This window comes from Phoca vitulina, unplaced genomic scaffold (assembly GCF_004348235.1).
Source record: "Phoca vitulina isolate PV1807 unplaced genomic scaffold, GSC_HSeal_1.0 scaffold3, whole genome shotgun sequence".
NCBI lineage: Eukaryota > Metazoa > Chordata > Mammalia > Carnivora > Phocidae > Phoca > Phoca vitulina.
The window spans coordinates 35,306,651-35,333,556 of NW_022589706.1; the positions used below are offsets into that span (position 1 = coordinate 35,306,651).

General features: G+C 39.1%; 1 protein-coding gene and 1 non-coding gene across 10 annotated transcripts in view; both read right to left on the minus strand.

Moving 5' to 3' along the window:
• The window catches only part of FRYL (FRY like transcription coactivator), a 254,467-nt gene that overhangs the window by 10,177 nt on the left and 217,384 nt on the right, over nucleotides 1-26,906 (minus strand). For 5 of the 9 annotated variants that reach the window (XM_032400333.1, XM_032400332.1, XM_032400322.1 and 2 more), the window contains 11 exons: nucleotides 26,100-26,297; nucleotides 22,812-22,973; nucleotides 22,611-22,685; nucleotides 22,100-22,288; nucleotides 17,994-18,002; nucleotides 17,429-17,632; nucleotides 16,451-16,618; nucleotides 10,382-10,635; nucleotides 7,766-7,973; nucleotides 5,850-5,999; nucleotides 4,667-4,765 (listed from right to left, as the gene is read on the minus strand). In XM_032400333.1, the coding sequence (XP_032256224.1) occupies nucleotides 4,667-4,765; nucleotides 5,850-5,999; nucleotides 7,766-7,973; nucleotides 10,382-10,635; nucleotides 16,451-16,618; nucleotides 17,429-17,632; nucleotides 17,994-18,002; nucleotides 22,100-22,288; nucleotides 22,611-22,685; nucleotides 22,812-22,973; nucleotides 26,100-26,297 (1,716 nt within the window). The remainder of the gene's footprint in view (nucleotides 1-4,666; nucleotides 4,766-5,849; nucleotides 6,000-7,765; nucleotides 7,974-10,381; nucleotides 10,636-16,450; nucleotides 16,619-17,428; nucleotides 17,633-17,993; nucleotides 18,003-22,099; nucleotides 22,289-22,610; nucleotides 22,686-22,811; nucleotides 22,974-26,099; nucleotides 26,298-26,906) is intronic. The other 4 variants (XM_032400331.1, XM_032400328.1, XM_032400326.1 and 1 more) reach the window with 3 other exon arrangements.
• LOC116630314 lies at nucleotides 3,921-4,023 on the minus strand. The gene has a single exon (XR_004298917.1). It is a non-coding gene; the product is annotated as a U6 spliceosomal RNA (small nuclear RNA).

Below are 26,906 nucleotides of genomic sequence, written 5' to 3' on the forward strand. Positions count from 1 at the left end.
AAAAAATAGCCACAGACAATATGTAAACAAATATGATGACTATGGTCCAAAAAAACCTTTAGAAAAACAGGCAGTGGGCCAGATATGACCTATGGGCTGTAGTTTGCTGACCTGTGTTCAAGACGGTTGTTTGCCCTATAATTAGCTATTTGTATGTCCATATAAATTGTAGAGTTAGCCTGCCAATTTCCATTAATAGACAATCTGAGATTTTGAGTCTCCTGATTCATGACATAGTACAGTCTTTAATTTATTGAGACGTCCTTTAATTTCTCTCAGTCATATTTGAAGTTTTCCGTGTGGAGGTGTAGCACATCTTTAGATTTATTTGTAGGTGTTTGATGTTTTCCTATTGTACGTGGTATCTATTGCTGTATCACTAACCTCTCTAAAACTTAATGGCTTAGGGGGCGCGTGGGTGGCTCAGTCATTAAGCATCTGCCTTCGGCTCAGGTCATGATCCCGGGGTCCTGGGATCGAGCCCCACATCGGGCTCCCTGCTCAGCGGGAAGCCTGCTTCTCCCTCTCCCACTCCCCCTGCTTGTGTTCCCTCTCTCGCTGTGTCTCTCTCTGTCAAATAAATAAATAAAATCTTTAAAAAATAAAAATAAAAAAATAAAACTTAATGGCTTAAAACAACCAGACTAATCTGCTGGCTGGGAGTTTCTTCTGGCCTTGCCTAGGGTCGCTCCTGAGTCCCAGTCCTCTGACGACTTGAGTTGGCCTCCCTTTGATGCCTGGCATGCTAGCTGTCAGCTGGGATGCCTCCACTCTCCTCCACGGGGCCTCTAATTCTCTAGGAGGCTAAGGGTCAAATTCGTTTTCCAGCGTTTACCCAATTTACACTTGGACTGGCGTGATGGCAAAAGCACAAGCTGCAAAAGGCCTACATGCTAGGCTCCGAAACTGCACAGCACCGTTTCTGAATTCGGTCAGAAAAAGGCAAGGATACCTCAGACTTAAGAGGTGCGGAACTAGACTCCATCTGTTGACGGAAGGAACGGCAAAGCCAAGTTATAAAAGGCTGTGGACACACAGAGGCATGGTTTATCAAGGTCATTAATTGTAGCAGTCTATCACAGCTTCTATGGTAGGCAAGTATTTCTGAAGACACAAAAGGCACAAACCATAATGGAAAAGAGACGGATAACTTGGACTTAATTAAAATGAAAAACGTGTGTTCGTCAAAGGATGCTATTAAGATAGTGAAAATGCTGGCCACAGAGAAGGGAAAAAATTTGTAATACGTATATCCAGTAAAAGGCTTGTGTTTAGAAGAACTCCTACAAATCAGTAAGAAAGCCATAAATAACCCATTTACAAAAACGGACAAGATGCTTGAAGGCACAGTTCAAAAAATACCCAAATAAAGTATCTGTTTGAGCAGGTGCTCAGACAAGTCTTCAGGGGAATGCAAAATAGTATGATAAAATACAGCACACCCACCAGAATGACTAAAATTTTAAAAGGTGGAAACACCAAGTGGTGGCAAAGCTATGAAGCAACAGTAATTCCTGTACACACTTCTGCAGGGATTATAAACGGATACAGCAGGTTCCAGAAACGGCACGGCAGAACCTACTAACGTCGAACATACGTACACCCCACGACCCAGCAGCTGCACTCCTAGATACTCAGGTTCGTGAACATAAGCACACAAGAGACATGCACGAGAATGTACACGGCAGTGTTACAGTACTCCACCCTCGTCTGTGGGTGCGGGCACCCCAAGTCAGTAGCAGCCCGGAAGCAGTGAGCCTCCTCTGACCTATCACTGGAAGGTCCATAGTAGCCTGACGCCGTGTCACAAAGCCTACATCAGTCCCCCTCCATCTCATCCTGAAGGCACTGTATCATGTCATGTCATCACAAGGGTGAGTCCAGTACAGTAACATATTTTGGGAGAAAAAGAGACCACCTTCACACAACCTCTTTTACAGTCCATTATTATAATTGTGCCATTTTATTACTGTTGTTAATCTTTTACTGAGCCTACTTTATAAACTTCATCATGTACAGGAAAAAGCACAGTGTAAACAGGGTTCCGGTACTATCTATGGTTGCGGGCATCCACTGGGGCTCTTGGAATGTACCCCCCATGGATAAGGGGGGACTACTGTATTTGCAATATGACCAGATCTTACCCGATACTTTCCCAATGTCGAAAACTCTTCCCTCTTTACCAATCTGTCATTATTCTATCAGTCCAAATGTAAGATTTCCTCCTCCCTTATAAGGGGAGAATACTTAGAATACTTAATATCTAAGTATTTTCTCATACCATATTCTTTCCCTGAAAGAATCCCCCAATCTAAAATTACCGTCTGTCAAGGCCTGAGGTCTGATCTCTATTCCATGAAGTTTTCCTAATAGCCCAAAGTGACCTCTCTTTGGAAATCACAGTATATAGCATCAGGTCTGTTAGACCCGTACAATTTTGTGAAGTCTCTTTCATTGCCAGTACTTTTATTTATATCTATAAATTGACACTTTTGTTACTAATTATTTGTATGCAGTGTTTGTGCTTTATATTCTTACTGAGTATATTAAGGGAATAAGAGCCAGGTTTTATACTTTTCATAGGCCTTTACATGTGAAATATATATACTTTTTTTAATTAAAAAATTTTTTAAAATTAGTTCCAGGTGTAGAATTTAGTGATTCATCACTTACTTACAACACCTGGTGCTCATCACAACAAGTGCCCTCCTTAATCCCCATCACCTATTTCACCCCCCACCCCCCAAGGAACCCTCAGTTTGTTCTCTATAATTAAGAGTCAAACTCAACACCCAAAAAACAAATAATCAAGTCAAAAAATGGGCAGAATACATGAACAGACACTTCTCCAAAGAAGACATACAAATGGCAAACAGACATGAAAAAATGTTCATCATCATTAGCCATCAGGGAAATTCAAATCAAAACCACATTGAGATACCACCTTACACCAGTTAGAATGGCAAAAATTGACAAGGCAAGAAACAACAAATGTTGCAGAGGTTGTGGAGAAAGAGGAACCCTCTTACACTGTTGGTGGGAATGCAAGTTGGTACAGCCACTCTGGAAAACAGTGTGGAGGTGCCTCAAAAAATTAAAAATAGAGCTACCCTATGACCCAGCAATTGCACTACTGGGTATTTACCCCAAAGACACAGATGTGGTGAAAAGAAGGGCCATATGCACCCCAATGTTCATAGCAGCAATGTCTGCAATAGCCAAACTGTGGAAAGAGCCAAGATGCCCTTCAGTAGATGAATGGATAAAGAAGACATGATCCATATATTCCACAATGGAGTATTACTCAGCCATCAGAAAAGATGAATACCCAACTTTTACATCAACATGGATGGGACTGGAGGAGATTATGCTAAGTGAAAGAAGTCAAGCAGAGAAAGTCAACTATCATATGGTTTCACTTACTTGTGGAACATAAGGAATAGCATGGAGGACATTAGGAGAAGGAAGGGAAAAATGAAGGGGGGGAAATCGGAGGGAGAGATGAACCATGAGAGACTATGGACTCTGAGAAACAAACTGAGGGTGTTAGAGGGGAGGGGTGGGGGGATGGGTTAGCCCGGTGATGGGTATTAAGGAGGGCACGTACTGCATGGAGCACTGGGTGTTATACGAAAACAATGAATCATGGAACACTACATCAAAACTAATGATGTATTGTATGGTGACTAACATAACATAATAAAATAAAATTAAAAAAAAAAGTCTGTTTCTTGGTTTGCCTCTCTTTTCCCCCTATGTTCATTTGTTTTGTTTCTTAAATTCCACATAGGAATGAGATCATATGATAATTGTCTTTCTTTGACTGACTTATCTCACTTAGCATAATACCCTCTAGTTCCATCCATGTCGTTGCAAATGGCAGGATTTCATTCTTTTTTATGGCTAAGTAACATTCCAAAGAAAATATGGAACACTTCACGAATCTGCATGTCATCCTTGCACAGGGACCAAGCTAATCTTCTCTGTATTATTCCAATTTTAGTAGATGTGCTGAAGAAGCAAGCATTACATGTGACAGGTATTTAATACTAATTAATGAAAGATCCATCTATTCTAGGAAAAAAATATCTACTCTATATAGTTTGTGTGAAAAGGAGAAAACAGTTTTCAGTTTTTCTGCCACTGCTAATTGAAAACCTTCCCTCTCGGGAACAGAACTAATTATTGTTTTGCAGTGCCAGATGGGGGATGAAGAAACATCTCTTCAAAAGTACGATCTATAATCTACTACACATCTCTTTCTCCCTTTGCTTGCCCATATACACATCGCAGGAAAGAGAGCCCAGCTTTGGCATGGGTTACACATTTTCTAGATCACAACAGCATAGTGCATTCTCAGAGAGCTGATGCTTTTATTTCCCCACTTGCACTGTGGACAGAAGCTATGTCGTCTCCACAAAGAAGCTTTCCATAAAGCTATAGTTTTCCATTGTGTTCTTAGGCTCTTCGAGGGCTGATTTCTAAGAGCCAAAGACAGGAATTCACTGGACAGAGAATTCAGAGGGAGGGCCCATGTTTCTCAGTAAAACCCCGAGGCAAGTGCTAAGAGGTCCTCTTTTCTCTCTCAGCTCGAATTCAGCTGCCAAGTTAACATTTCTAGTGTCAAAAGCAAGCTACTTTTTTCATATGGCAAAAGGAGACTGACCTGCTCAGCTGCTTCTCTTTTGGCATTGTATGTATCCAGGTGTTCTTGCAACTCCAAAACACTGAACTTGAGTGTTTCCAGCAAACCGCATGACACCAGCTGTCAAATCAGAAACATTGATCCAGGTTATCGCTTCTTTTTTTAAGACTTTATTTATTTGAGAGAGAGAGAGAGTACGAGCAGGGGTAGAGGGAGAAGCAGGCTCCCCGCTGAGCAGGATTCCAGGATCCTGGGATCACGACCCAAGCCAAAGGCAGACAACGACTGAGCCACCCAGGCGCCCCCAGGTTATCATTTCTGGTCATAGGCATGAGACTGGCAACTTTTGAGTCGTGGAATTTCTGTTAGTTGGTTTTTGGCCCAACTTAGTGCCGGTGTCCCTTTACTGCACTCTGTCCTGTACGAAGGGCTGACCTTTCGCTGAAATAGTACAAACGCAGTGGGATTTCAGGGATGCCAGCAAGGACAAGCATGCCTTCAAATGCTTTCAAGAACTGCCTTAGGTGAGAAATGGCATGCCAGACCAGTATATACCTTAAAGATAACACCCTTGAAGCTTCTTAAATCTTAATGCTCTCTCTCTCTCTCTCTCTCTCTATATATATATATATATATATATTTTTTTTTTTTTTTTTTTTAAAAGAGAGAGGGAGAGGGAGAATCTTAAGCAGGCTCCCATGTCCAGTGTTGAGCCCGATGTGGGGCTCGATCTCACCACCCCTGAGATCATGACCTGAGCTGAAATCAAAAGTTGGACGCTTAAATGACTGAGCTACCCAACTGCCCCTCTCTAAATATCTTAATACATAATCTATGAGCATGTTTGGAAACAAAACACGAAGACTGAGCTCTGGGTTCTTCATGGGGGTAGGTCTAGCCCTCTCCCACCCACTTTTATTCAAGAATCAGGAAAGAAGTACCCATGTCTAGAGTAGGACTCTCTAGCTTCCCCATCTAGGACTCTGTGAAGGGTGAGGACAGTGAGGGCTCAGAATCAGAAACAGTCACAAGTCACTGCATATAATACACTGGAATTATATTTTGCGAGATATTTATAGTCAAATTGAAAATATAAACCTTTACACTTCAAAATTCTGAATTGCCTTTTAAAAAAAAAAAGACCATTTACTGATTGGTGCCATTCAAATTTAGTCTTTATAAAAGACTTCATATAAAAACTTACTGTTTCAGCATCCACAAAGACTGTTGGGCATTCTGAACACATCATCATCACTTCCAGTGAACTTTTAAATTTGGTACCAATGCGTTGCAGACTCTCACCAAGAAAGCTGACTGCCTCATTAGTTATATCTCCAAACTTTCTTTGAATTGTCTACGGAGAAAAGCATTAAAAAATTTTAGTGTTTCATAAGAAGGCCTTTTTTCATCTTTAAGGAGCATAATTTATAATTAGGGCAAACTTTTATTTTAAAATTATTATTGTAGTGATATACAGAATTCTAATAACTGGTCTGTAAATCCATGTTTTTAGTCTCTTCTTTAGGATATGTTAATTTCACAAAATGATCAAAAATTTACAAAAATCATACTACTGAAAAAAGAAACTGATGATTCATGCCATTCATCTCCCCATTCCTGAGATTTTTTTCATTAGGAGAGATAGAAGGAATACGTGCTGCACATCATTGGAAATAAAGTCCTTACATTTCTGAAGAATTAGCTCTTCTAAAGTTCTACCTGAAAGAAACTTTCAGTAAATGCAGTTTACTATGTATGCTTGGCTATGGGCTGCCATCTGATTTAATTAAAGTCATAAACATGCATTAAGGGTACTATCTTCTCAAAACTCAAGAATACTCACTGACGTAGAGTAGAGAGTGCCTTACCCATAATGAGCACTCAGGGACTTAGGCTACATTGACAAGGGTATAACTATACAGAGAGTTAACAGGTACCCACATGTGCATGTGCCGCACTGTCGGGTATCCTTATAATTTAATAATAATAAAAGCATTAGCTACAATCTCAAGCATCAGGAAACAGAATAGCATTGGAAAGAAAAAAATACATAAATAGGAAACCAAGTAGCAGTGCAAAAGTACAGAATAAAATAAATAAATGCTCTGGTTCATGAGTGCTAAACAACTTCCCGGAGGGAGAGACTGGAGGTTGGAGTGGCTGGAAAAGCCCCACTGAGAATATGTACTTAGCTGGGTCTTCCAAGATGGGCAGCATTTGCTTGGGTTGAGAGGAAAAGTGGTAGGTAGTTCAGAGCATAATGACTGACCTGGCGTTTCTCTGTGCTTTAGTTTCCCTGGCTACAGAACGCCAGAAATACATCTACATTTCATAGGTCTGTTCTAGAAATTAAATAATGTAAAGCATTTAAGCACAATGCCTAGCATGCAGTGAGCACTCAATACAGGGGAGCTCATATTACTATTTCTACGGTTGGAAGCAATCTTAGCTAAAATTTTTGAGATGTGTGGAAACACAGCCAATTAATTTAGTACTTAATTATAAATTGTTTTAGGATAGTGACTGTAAACCCTTTGAAGGCAGGGACCATGCTTTCTATGTTTTTTTGGCATCCCGGATGGTGCCCACCCTACTGCAGAAAATTTTTCAGATGTTGCTTTCAAGTTTTATTTTAGTTGCCTGAAGGGAGATATCTGTATTAGTCATTTATAAATTATCAGCAGTACAATGGTGTCACAATATAAATTTAAATAATATCACTATCTTTGGGAAAAAAATTTTTTTTAAATATTTATTTATTTTAGAGATGAGGGAGAGGAGGGGCAGAGGGAGAGAGAAACCCAAGCAGACTCAGCTCTGAGCGTGGAGTCCGTGGGGCTCGATCTCACGACCCTGAGATCGCAACCTGAGCCAAAACCAAGAGTGGGACGCTCAGTGGACTATGCCACCCAGGAGCCCTGGGAAAAAATTTTTTTTAAAGAACATCAGTGGGAAGATGAAAATCTGACACTAAGAAAAATAAAAATAGAAAATAGAATTTGAAAAAAAAAGGGAAAGAAAATAGAATTTGAGATACTGATTTTAGATTAAAAAAAACAAAACTGTAACTTTATCAGGTAACTGTTAATATAAATTCAGAAAACTTTAAACCTCCCAGACCTGAAACAGCCTGGAAAACACATGAAAAGTGAACACTGCGCAGGACCCATCGGTGTCAGACAGCATCTGGTTGACATGGCAGCGCCAGGCTTCTTCCTCGTCATCACACGCTACCGGCTGAAACGCAGCTATTATGGCAGAAAGAAACGGTGATGGAGGAGGTGATGTCTGGACTTCCGGGAACCCATCTTGCTCTTCTTCATCTTGACTGTTAATACAAACATCACAGTAATCATAATACTATCTTAAAATAGTCAAAGTCATCCAACATAGATTATTTTTATTCAAATTTATGCATTGATTTAGAAAATGTACAACAACCTAAACTTTGTTAAGAAAGTACAAATAAGCAGATTTCTGTGTTCTTTCTACGGAGCATCTTTGGAATTCGAAATTAACTTTCAAGCAACCACCTTAAAACAAGCCAAGTCCCATAATATGCCGTGCTGTGCAATAATTTCAGCAACTTCTGTTAATAACTCAGATTAGAATGCTTTCATTTTTAATGATCAATTTTGGAGGCTTTTTCATTGAACAGGTCCAAATTGATGATGATAACATGTAAAGCGTTCTGGCTATTGACTTTCGGGTCAGGGGCTAGCTTAGCTGCTTTATATGGACTGTTTCAGTCCATCTTCACAGCAACTCTGAAGGTTAGGCTCATATTACCTCAGTTTTACCACGAGGAAACAAAAAGTTCAGTGAAAAATACTGTGCCTAGGTTATTGGGTAGGAAATGACAGAATCAGAATTTGAACCCAGGACTATGGGTTAAACCCAAGGTTATCAGCCTTGACACATACTGGGAGCTCAGCTATTTCATGAGTATATACCATGTGCCTCGAGGTGTGTCAGTAACAGATTGTGGACTCAAAGAAAAATAAGACCTGGCCATCTCTTTTGAGGAATTTATAATCCCAACAAAGTCAGATAATACAAACAAAAATGGAACAATGGAAAGAGATGAAGATACGTTTGGGTTGGCCATTCTATATAGAAACGTGTAACTCTGGGTCTTAAAGCTGAAGAGGGGTTTGAGTCAGACACTCCATAAAACAATGTGTTACGCAGGGTCTTAAATTTGCATGTTTCACATGACAAAGTAGCTCTATATGGCTTTACAGAAATTATGGAGCAATTCATATGGAAGGGAGGGATCTGAGTAAAGATGGGGGGAAGATCAAAATAAAACAGACATCTGAAGTGAAAACTAAGCTATACCTCAAAAAAGTATATTTTTACAATGTCACTGTGGTGACTGATTTTTAACAAAATGTGTTTCTTTTAAGCTTGGGTGGCTATCCCTCCGTATTTAGTAGGGATGCACTACTCTATTTCAATCTTCAATACTTGGCCAAAGTCCCTAATTTGGCTTCAGCCTTTTCGAAAGCCCAATAGTTGAAGATCTACCTCCACATCATTTCTGGCATCCCTGACTTTGTGTATGATGAATGAATGAGTGATTGCAGAGGTTACTGCCGTCCAAATCGGTAATATGAACAAGGTGTGTCACCAAGATGGTTAATGTCTGAATGTACACTTTCAAACACAGGAAAATATTCTAGGTATACTGAAGAGTGAAAATCTCCTTCTGTGTTGTATATGTTAAAACTCTATTATCACTTGATGGGGCACCTGGCTGGCTCAGTTGGAGAATGCAACTCTTGATCTCAGGGCGTGAGTTCAAGCCCCATATTGGGTGTAGAGCTTACTTAAACACACACACACCCCCCACACCCACACATCTCTCTTAGCACTTGAAATACAAATGAATGGTTTTTATTGTAGGAGTGAAACTCTGAAATATTCGATGATTAAAAATAATGATCAAGGAGCTTGAAATTATTGAATGGGGAAATAGACGGATAGTGCGTCAAGCTAGATAGCTTTATAAAGAACATTATTTTGAGCAGTATTTATAAAACTTAAATAAAAGAAAAATAGTAGATATTAGATTATGTCATAATTCTAATCATTATAGAACTGTTTGGTTTACACATTTCATAACAGCCACCAAGATTTCTTCTAAGAACTATATGCAATAATTGATTACTCAATTTTGTTAACCCATGAGTGAATAAAATGCCCTCTTTGGGAATTCTTGATACTTTGCGATAATAATATATTTTGAATGTATGGAACATAAACATTTTAAAAGGAGTAATCTAACATCTGACAGTACCAAGAAATGATCACTTCTGCCCATTTTATAAGTCAAACTTTACAATTCTGACCACTGATGAGGAAACTATAAAATAATTTTTTGGATAGATTTCAGATTTATTTTAGTATCACATAAGTTCATCCCATGATTTTAATACTTGGCTCTGGCCATGGCCTAATATTGATTTTAACAACTGGCCATTTGGTATTTCACCAAAATAGGTATTTGGTGTAGAATGTTGCTCACTATGCTTTGTTTTTTCTTTAAACAAACTGAAGGTCAATAATAGAAAATGAACCCATCACAGTCATTTTTTTTTAAATGAAGGCAGTATGATTATAGGCTAAAACACAGAAACAAAAGTAAGTAAACTGGAATAGAGCGTCATATTTGGGAGGGGCGCAGATAGAAAATATCACCTCATTCTAGTGTTTGTGATACCATATTCTCACCTAGACAGTCCAGAGAAATCAGCTTCTTCTTCTTCACATCGTTCATCTAGTTCTTTCAAAGCTAAGGTAACATCTTCTTCACAGATTGACTCAGGGTAGCTTTCGGGAGCTGAGGGCTCCGGCATGTCAGTGTCTTCTAAGTCCAGAATCCCCCGACACACAAGAGAATCCTGCTGTTCTTGAATTATGTATGAACCTTCATCTTCAACAAAGTTTGTAATAGCCTGTTCCTCCTTTAATACTGAACTTGTATCCTGTAAATCAATCACATTTTTAATCAAGTTTAAAAATATTAGAAATTAAAAAAAATTTTATTTCAAGTTTTTGTTTAAATTCTAGTTAACATATATAGTAAAATTGGCTTCAGAGAATTTAGTGATCTCATCACTTACATACAACACCCAGTGCTCATCATAACAAGTGCCCTCCTTAATGCCCAGCACCCATTTAGCTCATCCCCCCACCCACCTCCCTCCATCAACCCTCAGTTTGTTCTCTGTAGCCGAGTCTCTTATGGTTTGCTTCTTTCCCCCCTTCCCCTATGTTCCTCTGTTTTGTTTCTTAAATTCCACATATGAGTGAAACATATGGTATTTGTCTTTCTCTGACTTACTTTGCTTAGCATTACACATTCTAGCTTCATCTACATCATTGCAAATGGCAAGATTTCATTCTTTTAGATGGCTGATTAATATTCCATTGTATATATACCACATCTTCTTTATCCATTCATCACTCAATGGGTATTTTGGCTCTCTCCATAGTTTGGCTATTGTTGATAATGCTGCTATAGACATCGGGGTGCAGGTACCCCTATGAATCTGTATTTTTGTATCCTTTGGGTAAATACCTAGTAGTGTAATTAATTGCTGGGTCATGGGGTAGTTCTATTTTTAACTCTTTGAGGAACCCTCATACTGTTTTCCAGAGTGGCTGTACCAGCTTGCATTCCCACCAACAGTGTAAGAGGGTTCCCCTTTCTCTGCAGCCTCACCAACATCTGTTGTTTACTGAGTTAATTTTAGCCATTCTGACAGGTCAGGTGGTATCTCATTGTGGTTTTGATTTGTATTTCCCTGATAATGAGTGATGTTGAGCATCTTTTTCATGGGTCTGTTGGCCATCTTTATATCTTTTTTGGAAAAATATCTGTTCGTGTCTTCTGCCCATTTCTTAACTGGATTATTTATTTTTTGGGTGTTAAGTTTGGTAAGTTCTTTATAGATTTTGGATATTAACCCTTTATCAGATTTGTCATTTGCAAATGTCTTCTCCTATTCCATCGTCAACACTAATTTTAATGGACATGTATATTTAATTGGTTTGAAAATAAGCACTAATGGCTCAGTTTTAAAGGAGTAAAGATCAGCTCTTTTCAAAGGTGCTTAGTCCTAAGTTACTACTTAGTTGTGTGGTAGTTTCTTTTCTTCTTGGGTCAAAGTAGGATTTTTCTTCCAAAACATGAAAAGTAAGTGAAACAGTCCTTGACCTTAGACCAGTCTGGGCCTCAGTTTATACATTTGTAAAATTCATCTATAACATAAAATGAGTGAAGGATTTTGACCAGATTCTGGGCTGGGTGCTCTGGGATAAATCAGTAACTATCTACAATTAGTTTACAACCTAATAATGGGGTTAGTCTAATATGCAAATAATAATCATCCAGAGTACATTAAGTGTAAGGTAAATATTATGAGTAATATACAAAGGACTACTGGTACTCAAACAAGGGAAAGGTCACAGCTAGTTGAAGCATGGAGACTAGTCTCTTTGGAGGAAAGAACATATGATGAGTTTTGACAAAGATGGGTTAGTGATGGTGTCACGGACTGAATGCTTTTATCCCCTCAAAATGCCTATGTTGAAACCCTAACCCCCAATGTGGTGTACCAGAAGATAGGGCCTTTGGACGGTGATTAGGTTCTCAGGAATGGGATGAGTGCCCTTACAAGAAGAGGCCAGAGAGCCAGCTAGTTCTTTTTTCTCCCATGCGAGGACACAGGAAGAAGGGCTACCAGGAAGAGGCCTCCCCACACAATGAAATCAGCTGGCAACTCGATCCTGGACTCCTTGGCCTCTAGAACTGTGAGAAGTAAATCTCTATTGTTGATAAGCTACCCGGTTTCTGGTGTTTTGTACTAGCAGCCCAAGCGGACCAAGACAGCATTATCAGGGAAGAGGACTTAGAAGACAGGAATGGTACAGAAACGTGGCAGGAGAACATGAAGGCTATTACGGGAACACTGGCCTGGAGTTAGTGAAGCAGGGAAGGGAGCAAATTCTGACTCTGCATGGAACAGTACTTTTTAAATAATATAGGACAATCATTCCTTAATAATTCCAAGAACTTATATTCAATACACTCTGTTTGCATCAGAAACTTTTTAAAAAGAGATTTGGCCATTTAAAGTGGTAAGCATTAGTTATTTGGAGAGATAGTTTATGTGATAGTGCTAGAGATATTTCTACACCTAGAGATTTTATTAGCATTAATCTTTCCCTCTACATCGACTTGAATATACCATGTTGAAATAACCCACCAAACTTCTTAATGTCCTCACTTTTCATTAGTTTATACTTGTATTTGGTTGACATTTCTTACTGAATAATAATTAGAAAATAGATGTTTTATCTGTAGTTATTAACATATACTATATGCCGAAATTTTCTAGGAACACCTAGATTTCATGAAGAGAGTGCTTTTGGGCTAATGGAATGGATTCCACTGTTATGTGTACATTATGAGAATCAAATTTTCTTGAACTTTATCTTATGATGCCTGTATGTACACATAGCCCGTCCCCCCATTACATTCAAAGATTCATGTCCTATAAGAAATAATTTCCGCCATCCATGAATTGGTATCTAAACTATTCTAAATACTAGAAGAAATTCCTCTGTGAAGTTTTCTCTAATAAAAGCAAGTGAAGAACTTAATCCCTTAACAGCTCAGAGTGTAATTTATATATATTACAGAGAAGAAAGGAGCAAATGGCTCTGAAGTTTCTGTCATGACATGAAATGCGTTGGCCTCTTCTGTTTTATCTTCCTGATATTAACATAATTTAAGGGGGAAAAAACTCTCAGACAATTCTAGGAATGGATTCTCCCTTTAATTCAAAGTATTTCACCCATTAAAATTAATTCCTCTTCTTAAGAAGTTGCTTTAAAAAACAGAATTATGGTTTTATTTCATTATCTTGGTGTTTTCATGCTTTTTAAAAAAGGACAATTTGAGGTCATTTGTCCCATCTGGCATACTAAGGAAAAACAAATTAGGCTAAAATACCTAATATTCTCCTGAGGACAGCCATTCTTTTGGTGATAATTTTAAAGTCAATAGAACTGTTTCTAAATGAAATACTATGGTTTATGAATATCTCCTTCATCCTCATTCACCTGTGTCACAAAGCTTATAGTGAAAATGAAACCCACGACTGGAAAAGGAAATAAACCTAGTAAAGTGAAGTGTTTTTCCTTTAGGAAAAGAAATATATCATCAGGAACTTTATAGTGCCTTGGAAACAAGCCATCAAATACAGTCCTGTTGGATGAATGGCTGTCCCATCTGAAATAACAGTTTCCAATATATATGGAAATATATGTGAATTTCCAATTTATTTCCAATAAATGAGTGATTTCTATCAGAAGTTTACTGTGATTATAGCTATTTTAATAACCAAAAATAAAAGACTTCCCATTTGTCAAGTAAACAAAATGACAACACACAACCATTAACCTTACTGCTTTTGTTAAGAAGGTATTTCTAGTATCGGTCTGTTTTCCATTGTTTCTAGTAAGACCTTTTTACATGCTATGATCCAAACCAGACACAGTTGATAGATTATTAACTAGGAATTAACACTCACATAACAAGCCTCCCCACAACTGAAAGGAATACAGTCTACTTACGGTGCATCTCTAAATTGGTCAGTTCTCTCCTGGAAACATTTCTCATTTCGTGCACTCTTCCTTCAGGCCCCATTATCTCTTGCTAATTTTCTTCTGGTTTATCTCCCCATCTCAGCCTCCTCCTGCCCACCCTCCACACCTCCGACAGAGAGACTTCACTAAAACATAAACCAGACTGTGCCTTCCCCTGATGACAGGTGCCTAGACCACAAGCTCCACGTGACGGGTACTAGAACTTCCTTTCCTTTTTCCACACACAAAAAGAGAGATTTTAAAAAACAAAATCAGATCGTATCCCTCTTCTGCCTAAAATCCTCCAATGCTTACCTGCTATGTGGCTCTAGGTCCGCCCCCCCCCCCCAACTCCTCTACGCAGCCCCTCCTGCTCACGTGCTTCAGCCTCATTGGTGGCCTGCTCTTCGGCTACACCAGGGCCTTTGTAGCTGCTGCCCCCCCAGCCTGGGACACCCTCCCTCCACATCTCTTTGTCACTTAGGTTTCACCTCAAATGCCACCCTTTCTTTCTCACAATTCCACATTACTGTTAGTTTTTCTTAGTATGACTACGAGGATGATCACCTTCTGATATGTTATTTCTATTTTCTTTGTCTTACCTGTTTATCATTCCTTTTACTACAATTAAGCTCCATAAAACCAGGAGCCTTTGTTCCACATGGCGCCATATGCCCAGTGCCCAGAATAGCGACCAGCAAGCAGCAGGGGCTCCATAAATACGGGTTAAATCACTGAATCCTTGCATGCCCTGTATTCTCACCTAGGTATCTGGCATGGTGCTTGTCACACAACAGGTATCTCTTGAAACAATGAAAATTCACGGCTTTTGATCATCCTGAGGTCAGTCTAAGTCTTCAGTATGGCATGGAGGACCCGTCTCATCTTAGACCCCAACCATCTCTCCTTTTTCTCCTCCTATTTCATTCTCTAGAAATACTCAATTTCCTGCTGTCACCTGAATAGCCATGTTATATCATGCTGCCATGTCTTTCCACATGCTGTCCCTCTGCCTGCAATGTCCCAGTTGCCATGAGGCCTGTCCTTTACCACCATCGCCCCAATGTACAGCTGATCAGTCTCTCCTGAGGTTTCACAAAAGCCCAGACACGGCTGTTAAGTTTCTTACACGGAAATGTAATGCTCCCCCCCCCCCCCCAACCTTCTCTGTCTTCCTTAATAGACAATGCACTCCTTGAGAGTAGGGGTCACCATACCTTAATTCATCTTTCAAGCACCTAACTCAGTGCCTGGCATATAGGAAAATCTCAATATTTGTTGAATTATCTAAACTTAAGCCATACTAGCCATACATTTAAAAAAAAATGCCAAAATGCCTTCATCTCAAACTCTGGTTACTGTTAAAAATATAAAATACACTATCAGCCTAATAAGAACACGAGAATTCAACTAACTAAAATAATGAGATCTAGCAACATTAATTTGGTTAACTGTGAAAAAAATATAGTATTTTCCTAATACTTACCAAAGCATTAAAGCACATATGACAGAACTATAGCAATTGTAGCTTAAAAAAAAAAGAAAAAAAGAGTATCTATAATAATCTTAAGGAAAAAAAACACTAAGAAAACTAATACTTACTTATTTTTGGGGTCAGTCATTAGCTTGGAATCTGGCTTACTTCTCACAGGCCTTTCCAAAAGTCATAATACTAGTAGTTCCAAAGTCTTTTTAAAAGGTTTCATTTAACCAACCGCTAACACAGCTGGCCTGAGGTTTTAATCCCAATCATAGCACCAATCACATAAACCCAAACACAAAGCAAAAAGAGAAGAAAAAACAAAAGCGGTCCTTCAAAGAAGATACAGCGCCAAAGAAGATGCTCACCGTCCCCAGAGAAGCGTCTGTACATTGACCTAAATCACACTCTGCAACACAAAATGCTCATTCAAAACACTCACGATTATTTTTAACCTGTAGGTCATTTCCTTAATCCAGCAACTTTTCTTTTAATTATCAGATTTGACTATTTCATTTAAAGCAACCTGACAGGTTAGAAATACTGTCAACAAATCAAATAATTAGTGTATCAGGTGAAAACTCTTTTGAAAGAAAAGCAAGGGATGTAACAGAGTGCTAAAAAGAGCCCAGATTGGCCATGCACCAGCCCGCCTTTCTCCCCACCTCAGGCAGCTGGCTGTTAGCATTATCTAGAGAAGCCTCCAAACTTGGGGTCTCATCTCTGATTTGAAGCACTTCTTCTGTTGAGACGCTGCCCGTGGAATCTTGCGACTGAAGAAGTAAATCGGGATGGTCTGGTATCGTTTCATCTGCTGCGCCATCACTGTTCAACTAAAAGGAGAAACAGTAAAGTAAGGAATTCATTCACAAATCAGTGATGGTCACAAAGGCCACAAGGAACAGATTCTAGATCATCAGATATTTTGGGAGCTTCGTTAGAAAGAGCTTCTTTGACTTCCTAAAATGACCTCTGCCCTCCCTTCTGTCTACAACGGAATCGGTGCCGTTGATACAAGCAGCTACCCGTTCATGCAGGGTAAATGTCACCAAACAAAAACTACCAACGCGGAGGAGCTCCATGTGACCATGTTCATCTTGAACTGAAATTCGTATTTTTTGTCCTAGATCTTATTTTTTTATGTTTTTTTTGTTTTTTTTTAAGATTTTATTTATTTATTTGAGAGAGAGAGAATGAGAGAGAGCAAGCACATGAGAGGGGGGAGGGTCAGAGGGAGAAGCAGACTCCCTGCCAAGCAGGGAGCCCGATGCGGGACTCGATCCAGGGACTCCAGGATCGTGACCTGAGCCGAAGGCAGTCGCTTAACCAACTGAGCCACCCAGGCGCCCTTAATTTATGTTTTTAATTAACATACAAAGTACTATTAGTTTTAGAGGCAGACTCGCCATCGCTAGGAGAGGAGGAACGGCCTCAGCTGCTAAGGGGTGAGCAGCATCAACGTAGATGCTTAGTTCTGGCATGAACAGAACACTCCACTAGCAATGCAATTGGGTATTTTCATTTCAGCATGTGCATTTTACCCAAAGTGAAATGAAAATCAGGAAAATCAAGCAAGAGTAATCACTAAGTTGGAAGTTAAGAGGAAGGCGAGACCAACTTCGCTCTGTAAGGTGACTGTTTACCATCTGCGTGCGTGAGAGTATCTGGCTTGCTGTGAGCGCTGCTTCCTCTTCTGACGACTCATCTGTGTCCTCCTGGTTGGTCAGGTTCAGGCTGGGCGTGCTGCTGGAGCACTGGTACTCCTGGAGGGACGGAGTGTCCCCCTTGTCGATGCTATCCAGTGAGCGCCTGCGGACTCCCCAGTTGAAGTTGTCCATACTTTCACCCTGGAAAAGTCAGACATGATTTCTAAGACCCCAGACACGTGTGTATATGGTCAACATAATACGCCAGGAAAACATGAACCAAGATGAAAAATTCTTAATGCATCATCATAAGCAGAGTTTCAATCAGCCCTTCAATTTCTCGAAACTTTTAAAACATTAAATATTTATACTTAAAGAGATCAAAAGATTTGGTTGAGCCTGTTTTAACTAAATAATTTTCTTGACTTTCTATCTTGCATGACTGGGGACCAGCTAAACCTACAAGCTAGGCCATTTCTATTCTAACACACAAACACAAAGGAGACCACGAAGAAGACAAATACAACACATAAACAGTCCACAACACCAGGCTGCAACTTACCTGCAGTTCCTGGTTAGCAAAAAGGAAAACACACAGAATTAGAAAGAACGAAGACAAACATTTAAATATACACTACACCTTGGGGGGAAAACTCTTTGTGATTTCTCAAACCCAAAGACTGATTCAAGCTCTGGATTAAGCTCGGAGTAGGAAGCCAACATGTGATTCAAATTACTTTTTTATGCAAGATATATTATGAAGAAGTCAGAGACAGACACTTAAAACAACATTTCTATGATACACTTTGGCAACACAAACTTTAAGAAAATCTTCAAAATTTACATGGATTTAATACTTGATACAATGCAAAACTGACTTAAAATACCCACATTCAGTTGACAACATACAGGGTCACAATTATATTAGTCTGCAGGATGGTTCTGGCTAAACCCATTTCTTGCTATAAAATAGTTTAAAATCAAGATCAAAACATAACCTTTTACAACTTCAAAAGGTCAAGAGGAAATAGGACAGATTTCAATTTCATGCCTTTTATGGATTTATATAAGTTATGTTTCTGTTACTCTAAACTGATCCTCCTTTTGCAAGGATGTAATTCTTATATTCTCTCTTAAGCCCTGATATGACAAATTACAATGAGTTGGCCAGCAAAACAGGATTTATTTGTGTTCCTTTTTACTCAAGAGGGACTGTCCAAAATAGAGGTTTTCAAATCCTTTTGTTTAATAAAGCAAAGGAATACTTCTTTCCTTTTTTTTTTTTTTTTAAAGATTTTATTTATTTGAGAGAGAGAGCACAGGCAGGGGGAGTGGCAGAGGGAGAGGGAGAAGCTGAGCAGGGAGCCCGATGCGGGGCTGGATCCCAGGACCCCGGGATCATGACCTGAGCTGAAGGCAGACGCTTCACGACTGAGCCCCCAGGCACCCCAGGAATATTTATTTCAAATGAGATTCAAAATGGAAGTCAACTGTGCAAAACTGATGAACAAAATCCAGGCTGCTCTGGTTGAGAAAAGGTAGCCAGGAGCTCTGCCCACTTGGCCCTTGGATTTCTCCCTGTTTCTCAGGCTGTTAGAGGCCCTGCAGGTCAAAAGTTTGAAAAGCTATCTTCCTACAAGGTATTTCAAATATTGTTATGTAGCACAGAACAGAGTAAGGGCAACACACGACAACAGCCCTCAGTCTTTATTTGGTGAATGAATGAATATACACGGGGAGGTTTCAAGGTTGGGGGTATTTTAAAAGTTTAATTAAGAGTTCTATTTGTTTTGTAGCAAAGTGTTTCCTATTACCATGTTTTAAGCAAGACTATATTTAGGTTTTAAAGATTTGCCTAATTATGAGGCATAAATTAACACCACTTTCCCCAAATCATGGACTTGAATTAAAGAAAAAACTACATTAAACATCTTTAATTTGACTAAGGTTCTATTCAAAAGCCATATTTACTGGGGCACCTGGGTGACTCTGTTGGTTAAGGACCAGACTCTTGATTTCAGCTCAGGCCATGGACTCAGGATCGTAAGATCAAGTCCTGCACTGGGCTCCGTGCTGGGCATGGAACCTGCTTGGGATTCTCTCTCTCTCCTTTTCCCCCCACTCTCCCTCTCAAAAAAAAAAAAAAAAAAAAAAGCCATATTTATTACTATTGACGTTTTAGGGTATGGGATGAACTTGGAAGCATTTATAGAGTTCTTCAAACAAACAAACAAACAAAATAAATAACCTTACCATTACAAACATGTCAAGAGCCTGTCTGCCTTTAGAAATTTTAAACTCTCAAATGAAAAAAAGCCAATAACTACAAAAGAATTTAGAAGCTGCTCATGCCCTTGAGGTAGGGCAGCAGCCCTCTTGAATCCATCACACTTTCTTGCCTGATTATTCAAGCCAGTCCTATTTCCTACAACATGTTTTTCAAATTGGGGATGTGGAATCAATTTTAGAGGGTGATGACCTGCCATTTTGGAAAAAAAAAAAATGAAAGAGAATAGGAAATATCAGTATGCATAATAGATAGAGTAAGGCTGCATATTCTTTTTTTTTTTTAAGTAATCTCTATGCCCAATGTGGGGCCCAAACTCATGTCCCCAAGGTCAAGAGTCACATACTCCACTGACTGAGCCAGTCAGGTGCCCAAATTTTTTAAAGATTTATTTATTTTAGAGGGAGAGGCAGAGAGACAAAGAAAGAGAGAGAGAGAGAGCATGCTTGAGCAGGAGGAAGGGCAGAGGAAGATAATCTGCAAGCAGACTCCCTGCTGAACATGGAGCCCCACATGGGGCTCCATCCCAGGACCCATGAGATCATGACCTGTGCTAAAACCAAGAGTTGGAGGCTTCACCGACTGAGCCACCCAGTCACCTGAAACTTTAATTTTAAATGTATGTGTATTTAGATTCTTGGACATGATATAAAATGTATTAACTATGCATTACAGTTAAAAAAAAAAAACACTTTAAAAGCCACTGCCCTACGAGGTGCTGAAAAATACTTGTTTGGGGGCTCCCGTGTTCTTTGGGAACCTGTCAACGGTGAGCCGTGCCACAGAAGTCAGTATAGCTCCCAAGCTAGTGCAAAGGCATTTGGTTCGACCCTGAGCCACCATGTGCATATCCTCCCATGTGCAGGGTAGGCTGAAGCACAGAGGAGGACCTCCCTCAACTGGTCTCTCAGCAGCTACCACTGTGACATGGCTCAGGCCATTACGTTTCATTCCCCCTCACCTATTAGAGCCAAAGGAAACATCCCTTCATGAGGGTTAATGAAGGCATACAATTATATATGAGTGACTTTAAATTCTTTGGAAAAAGATATCTCAATTGACATGGTATGGGTACTAGATGACAAGGCATTTTGGGCTTCTCAAATATAGATATTTATAAAAATTTTAGAATGCACATTTTTTAAACCCATGTGACATAAACGTTTCAGGTTTAGGAGTTGCAAGTTTAGGGGACTGAGCTACAGGAATAGGTCCCTAAATAGCCTAACACAATCGGGACGATCCTGTTCTCTTTGCCACAATGATTGTTTCAGAAATTGGCAAATGTCCCTGTTTGGCCCAATAATATGATGGGAAGTGTGCTAAAAACGTTTAGGAGAGCAACTTCTTCACTTCCACTTCTTCAGCACAAGAGCATCTCTGAAGTGACCCTCACTTGCTTTGAACACTGCTGCATGTGGACATAACCATCTGGCAGAAACTTGCAGAGAAATAATCAGGGACCTCACTGAGCCATATCTAAGTAAGCTCTACCTCTGGCCTATCTCAGTTCTGTAAGCTAGTAAGTCCACCTTTTGAGTTAGATTTTCCATCTCGAAATCATCTGAACTGACACACAACTATCAACTTAATCTAGACTGAATCAATTTAGAGGAGAAAGCCCTCTGGTGCTAAATGAGATGAGTCATTTGAGGGAGTTGGCTATGTCATGAAGAAGAAAATGGTGAGGATGTCACAGGTAGAATATCGGTCGCTTGCCACAGGAGAGAGTTCTAGAGAGCCGAAGCCTTCGTAATCATGTAAGTTCATTTAACTTAATTTAGTGTAAGCGTTTGTACTTATACTTTAAAATGGTGTTTAATAAATCTTAATATATTTTTTTTTACCATTTTGCTGCATATTAAATTGTTTAGCTCATGCAAAACATTTAAGTCTAAGCACACGCTAAATTAAAGACCTACTTTGGAAGAAACCCATTTTTCACTTTTTATTTTCTGGGGAAAAAATTAAAAATTAGATTTCCTCTTTCCTCTTTTGTTTCAGACTACTTCTGCTACTGACTAATCGTACTAGTCACGTTTGTTCCCAATTTAGATTTTTACCTCCTTCTTTTTTAAAAAAAATTTTATGTATGTCTGTATATGTGTATACAGTTTCAAGTTTTTATTTAAATTCCAGTTAGTTAACATATAGTGTAATATTAGTTTCAGGGATAGAACTTAGTGGTTCATCACTTCCATACAACACCCAGTGCTCATCAGAAGTGCCCTTCTTAATCCCCATCACCCAGTTAACCAAACTTTTACCTTCTTCACCTTACACTGACCTTAACAAGTAATGGTCCTACAGTCAAATCCTTAATTCTTATACACTTGCAACTGCAAACTATAAATATGATAACGGAGAGCCCACATCCTTACCTCTGCATCTTCCAATTCAACATCTAAAAAGTCAAAATCCTTAAAAACGCCAAACTGTTGTTCACTGCTGTTATCTTCCACGACGACTTCTTCCTCCTGGATCATGTCTTCTGTTGTAGAAATCAGGCTGGTCTGTTGGTCCCCGACTTCCAAATCCTCATTAGAAGAAAACACAACCTGACCCCCGGCCAAAAAGAAAGAAAGCAAAGCCACCCGTCAGCTCCGTCACTCTGCGTCTGAGGCTCTGGTGCCCGAGAGAAGCCCCCACAGGCTCCTTGGTCGACGAACTCAGAGCTTTAATCTGGTTTTCATGCTACCGTCTACCCGGCTGAATACTTCATTACCATAACTGCCAAGCGCCACAGAGACAAGGAATATCTTTTTCACTCTTAATTAATGCCATAAAATAAGGGAAGTTAGAAAAGGCAAGCAAGGAGCCAGAGTAATTTGCATTTCTTCATGGAACAAGAGGATTTTTAAAACCTTTACACATGCCGTCGTGATTACTCACTGATGGATTCTTTGGAAGGCCAGATTCTGGACCACAGAGAGAAAGCACATTCATTAGCTTTTCTCTTGTTCTTCGCTAAGAAAAAAAAAAAAAAATTCAAAGGTTAGGATCACCGATAAGTAAGGCAAATTCTCAAGTTGTCATACATACAACAAAATTGATTCTTCTATAAATGTTCACTTTTGATGGTTTTTTATGTACCTGTGATAACTGTGGCCTTTTCCAACTAACAGGAACCAAGGCGTTAGAATTAGAACCAGAAGAAGTGGAGGAAGTACTCCTAGTAACGGCAATAACTTTCGGTTTCCCATTCCTCCCAGCTGCGCTCGGCTGGTCGCCATATTTATTTCCAATAATTGGTGTCTGCATAGAAACAAAAATGACAGTGTCTGACTCAGATATTTCAGCATTAAAGGACTGGGAGTGCATCTACGAGGACAAATTTTTTTTTTTTTTTTTTTACAAACAGAAACAACAAAAGGTGAAAGATTACTTAGCATGAAGTAGATGTTACAAAAATCAAAGGTAATGATGTCTTTTTTCAATTTATTTTTTAAAGTTTATTTATTTATTTAAGTCATCTCTACACCCAACGTGGGGCTCAAAATCACAGCTCTGAGATCAAGAGTTGCATGCTTCTCCAACTAAGCCAGCCAGGCGCTGCCCATGATGTCTTCTTTTTTTCTTTTTTAATCAGAAGACTTCACTTTATTGAAAATGACTCTCTGAGAACCCTATCAGAGAGCTTATTCCTATCTATCTATTTATTTATTTTGGTGGGCAGCAAAGTTTATTGAGCAACAGTATAAAGCTCCCCAAGAGGAAGGGGACCCAAGAGGGTTGCCCAGCTTATTCCTATTTTAAACAGAGATCTGCTTTCTTTAAGAACCACCACCTCCTCATCTTTCCCCCCGATGATTATAAAATATATCCTCTTTGAAAGCTCAGAAAATATTAAGATGATCTTTAAAAAACTACCTGTAATCTTATCACTCAGATTTAACATCTATTAACATTTTGGTGTTCTTTCCATGCGTATTGCTATATGTGCTTCAATAAGGTGCTTTTGCAAATATTCAAGCTAAGTAACAGCTCCAAAGAGGAAGGTACCTATGTAGCTTCTTACTACAATCTGATGTATAACACGTTTCCAAATTTTTATCAGTAAAAATTCTATGATTATCCAAAACTCATTTATATTTATTCTGGCTTTGTGAACTGTCTTGCATTTGCATTTGAAAACAGTCAAGCTTATCTGCATGTCATACAAGTCCCTTTATGACGTGGTTCCTGCTTATCTCCCTGACATCACCTTCTACCACACCCACCTGAACTTGACACTCGAGCAAAACTGAACTTGCTGTCTTCCAAACAAACCATGTTCTTATGGATTTATGTTTTCGCACATGCTACCCCCTTTGCATGGAATATTCACCAACCAACCAAACCCGTGATCATCTTTTCATGGGGACTCCAGACTTCCAAGGAGGCCTTCCCTGATACCACATATCTGGGTAATTATATGTGGACATTTGCCAGGTGTTGGTGACGTGTTTATGTGGCTGTCCTCCCTACACGTGAGCTCCTCCACTATCTCTCCACTGCCTACACACAGCAGGTACTTAGGAATTTTGATGAAACAAATTGAAATTAAGCATATCAAGTGTTTTGAGAATTCTTACCACTGCTTTAGACAAGATACTTAGGAACAGGAAAGCCCAGTTTCTCCATCATATCCTATGCTATGTATTCTGTGACAGAATTTTGATATTAACTAAAAAATTAGCAATAAACATAGTTCCTTTCTATCTAAAAAACGTAACCCATAAAGCTTGGGACAAATTCTAATACCAAGGCTAAACAGCAAAAAAAAATTTTTTTAATCTATGTGATCCTGATCAATACAAAAGTGATCAGATCTTCCATTTTCATTGTTCTCAACTTCCTTACAATACTTGTTCAGTAACTTCATTCTTGAGAAATTCCTTCTTTGGCTTCTAAAAGATGATTTTAATGGCTCCACGGCCAATAAGAATGGGTTCAGGTGCTGGAAAAAAAATTGGGGGTTCCCAACAAGGGTCAAAAATTTTTATGTGAGATTTGTGTTAAATATGTGACATAATAAAGGGCCCAGTTTCCTTCTGCACTGGGGCCCTGCGTCTCTAAAGTATCGGGCTTCTCAGGTCTTAGTTTTGTTTTTTTTTTTTTTTTTAAAGATTTTATTTATTTATCTGAGAGAGAGAATGAGAGAGAGCATGAGAGGGGAAGGGTCAGAGGGAGAAGCAGACCCCCCGCTGAGCAGGGAGCCCGATGCGGGACTCTATCCCGGGACTCCAGAATCATGACCTGAGCCGAAGGCAGTTGCTTAACCAACTGAGCCACCCAGGCGCCCCTCAGGTCTTAGTTTATTTTAGTTTTATTTTTCCTTTCACGATTTTAACTGTCCATTTCTAAAACACTGAAGACCTTACATTGTTACTTCCACCCAAGTTTTCCTCTAAAACTTCAGATCTTAAAATCTAACCGCCTCCTAGGCAGCTCCACTGGTATGAGTCTTAGCGTCAGAGTTGGTATATAGCCAAGACTGACCTCAGCACCCTCCCCTTCCAGCTAAGATCTGTTCGCCTTGCCTTTTCATTCTCTCTGAAAGGCATCAACATTCATCTAGTCGGCAAAGTAACTGTCCTTGATGCCTCCTCCTCACTTAGTACCTCCTCTCCTTCCCATGAAATCCTGTTTAGGACTTCCTTAGTCTTTTTGAAAACCATCCCGACCCTCTTCATTTCCTCCGCAAATGCCTAGAGACATTCCAACACTGTCTTTTAATTATTTTAGTAGATTCCTTATTGACTTCCCTCTCTTCCACCCTGGTCTGTTTTCCCATCCTGTTGCCAGAGGAAACTTCCCAAAATGCAAATCCTACTATTTCCACTCCAGTTAAAAATTCTTTAAGAGCTTCTACTGCTTCAAGACAAAACCATCTTGTTATGATGCATGCAAGATCCTTACGATCTTGCCTCTTCCTGTGCCTTCAGTTTCATCTCCCATCCTCCTCTACACCTCCATTCTCTATAGTCTGTGCTCAAGGTATATTATAAATTGGAAATTTCCAGAACACCATGCTTTCTCACACTTACAAGGCTTCATTCATACATGCTGCTCTTTCTTGCATTCATCTTCTCTCCCCAAACTCCCATATATGCCCGTCCAGGGTTACTTTATCTTTCAACACTCAGATCAGGTTAAATATACATGCTGTATTTTCCTAAAGTACTTCTAATGACTTCCAACCAAAGCACTTATCACAATGTTTATTTACCCATTTCCCCAAGAGTCTGTAGGCTTTCCCTAAGTACAGGGCCTTTCCCCACCCCCACCCCATTTTCACAGCACCTATCACATTTCCTACTAAGTATGAGCTTAATCAACACTTGTTGAATGAGAGAATGAATAAATGAACAAATGAAAATTTCTAATAGAGCACCTTACCTCAGATATATCAAAATGAAAATCTAAGGTCTTCCCAGGCAACTCCTTAGAGACATTATTAAAAATCTTGGTGAAGGATATTTCAGAAGAACCTGTATCTCCTCCATAGGTCTTGGGTATATCATTGGGTACAACAAGACTTGCAGAGCGAGACACCACCAGTTTTAATATGTTAAGGGCTTCCTTCCAATAAGGACTCTGGTTTAAAAAAAATAATAGACATATAAAAGTTACAAATATATATTTAACTAAGAACAAAAATTTAGTGTGCACTGTAAACAATGAAAATATTGTTTCTATAAAAACTTTTGTAAAACATTCATTTTTACTTTAAGGCCCTTAACAGAGGATCCGAGTTACAATAGGTAAGAAAATTATTTTTCTACTGTCAGATTTATGAGACATCATATACATAATAATGCTACCAACTCAGAATACCTTGCATTTCTCTTAATAAGTGCTTTGTAAATATTAATTTAGAAAGTCTAAATAGTAATCTCACAGTAGTGGTAAACAAAAGGGTTGTATATATGTGAACTTTCTAGATGAATGAAGTTATGGCTTTAAGACTCCAAACTTCAAATATTTTAAATCTTGGAGACAATTTTTAATGCATATTTTTTTCAGGCGAAAAATATTTTAAAAAACTAAAAAAAATTTAGATTTTTCTTGATGACCCAAGCCCAAATCTGAATGGTAGGACTGGTATGATTCCTAATTTTGATTAATCGTTACAACTAAAGTGATGTTCTCAGGCGTTACTGAGTTGTATAGGGTGAGTTTTTTTCCCCTACATATGTGGCTACA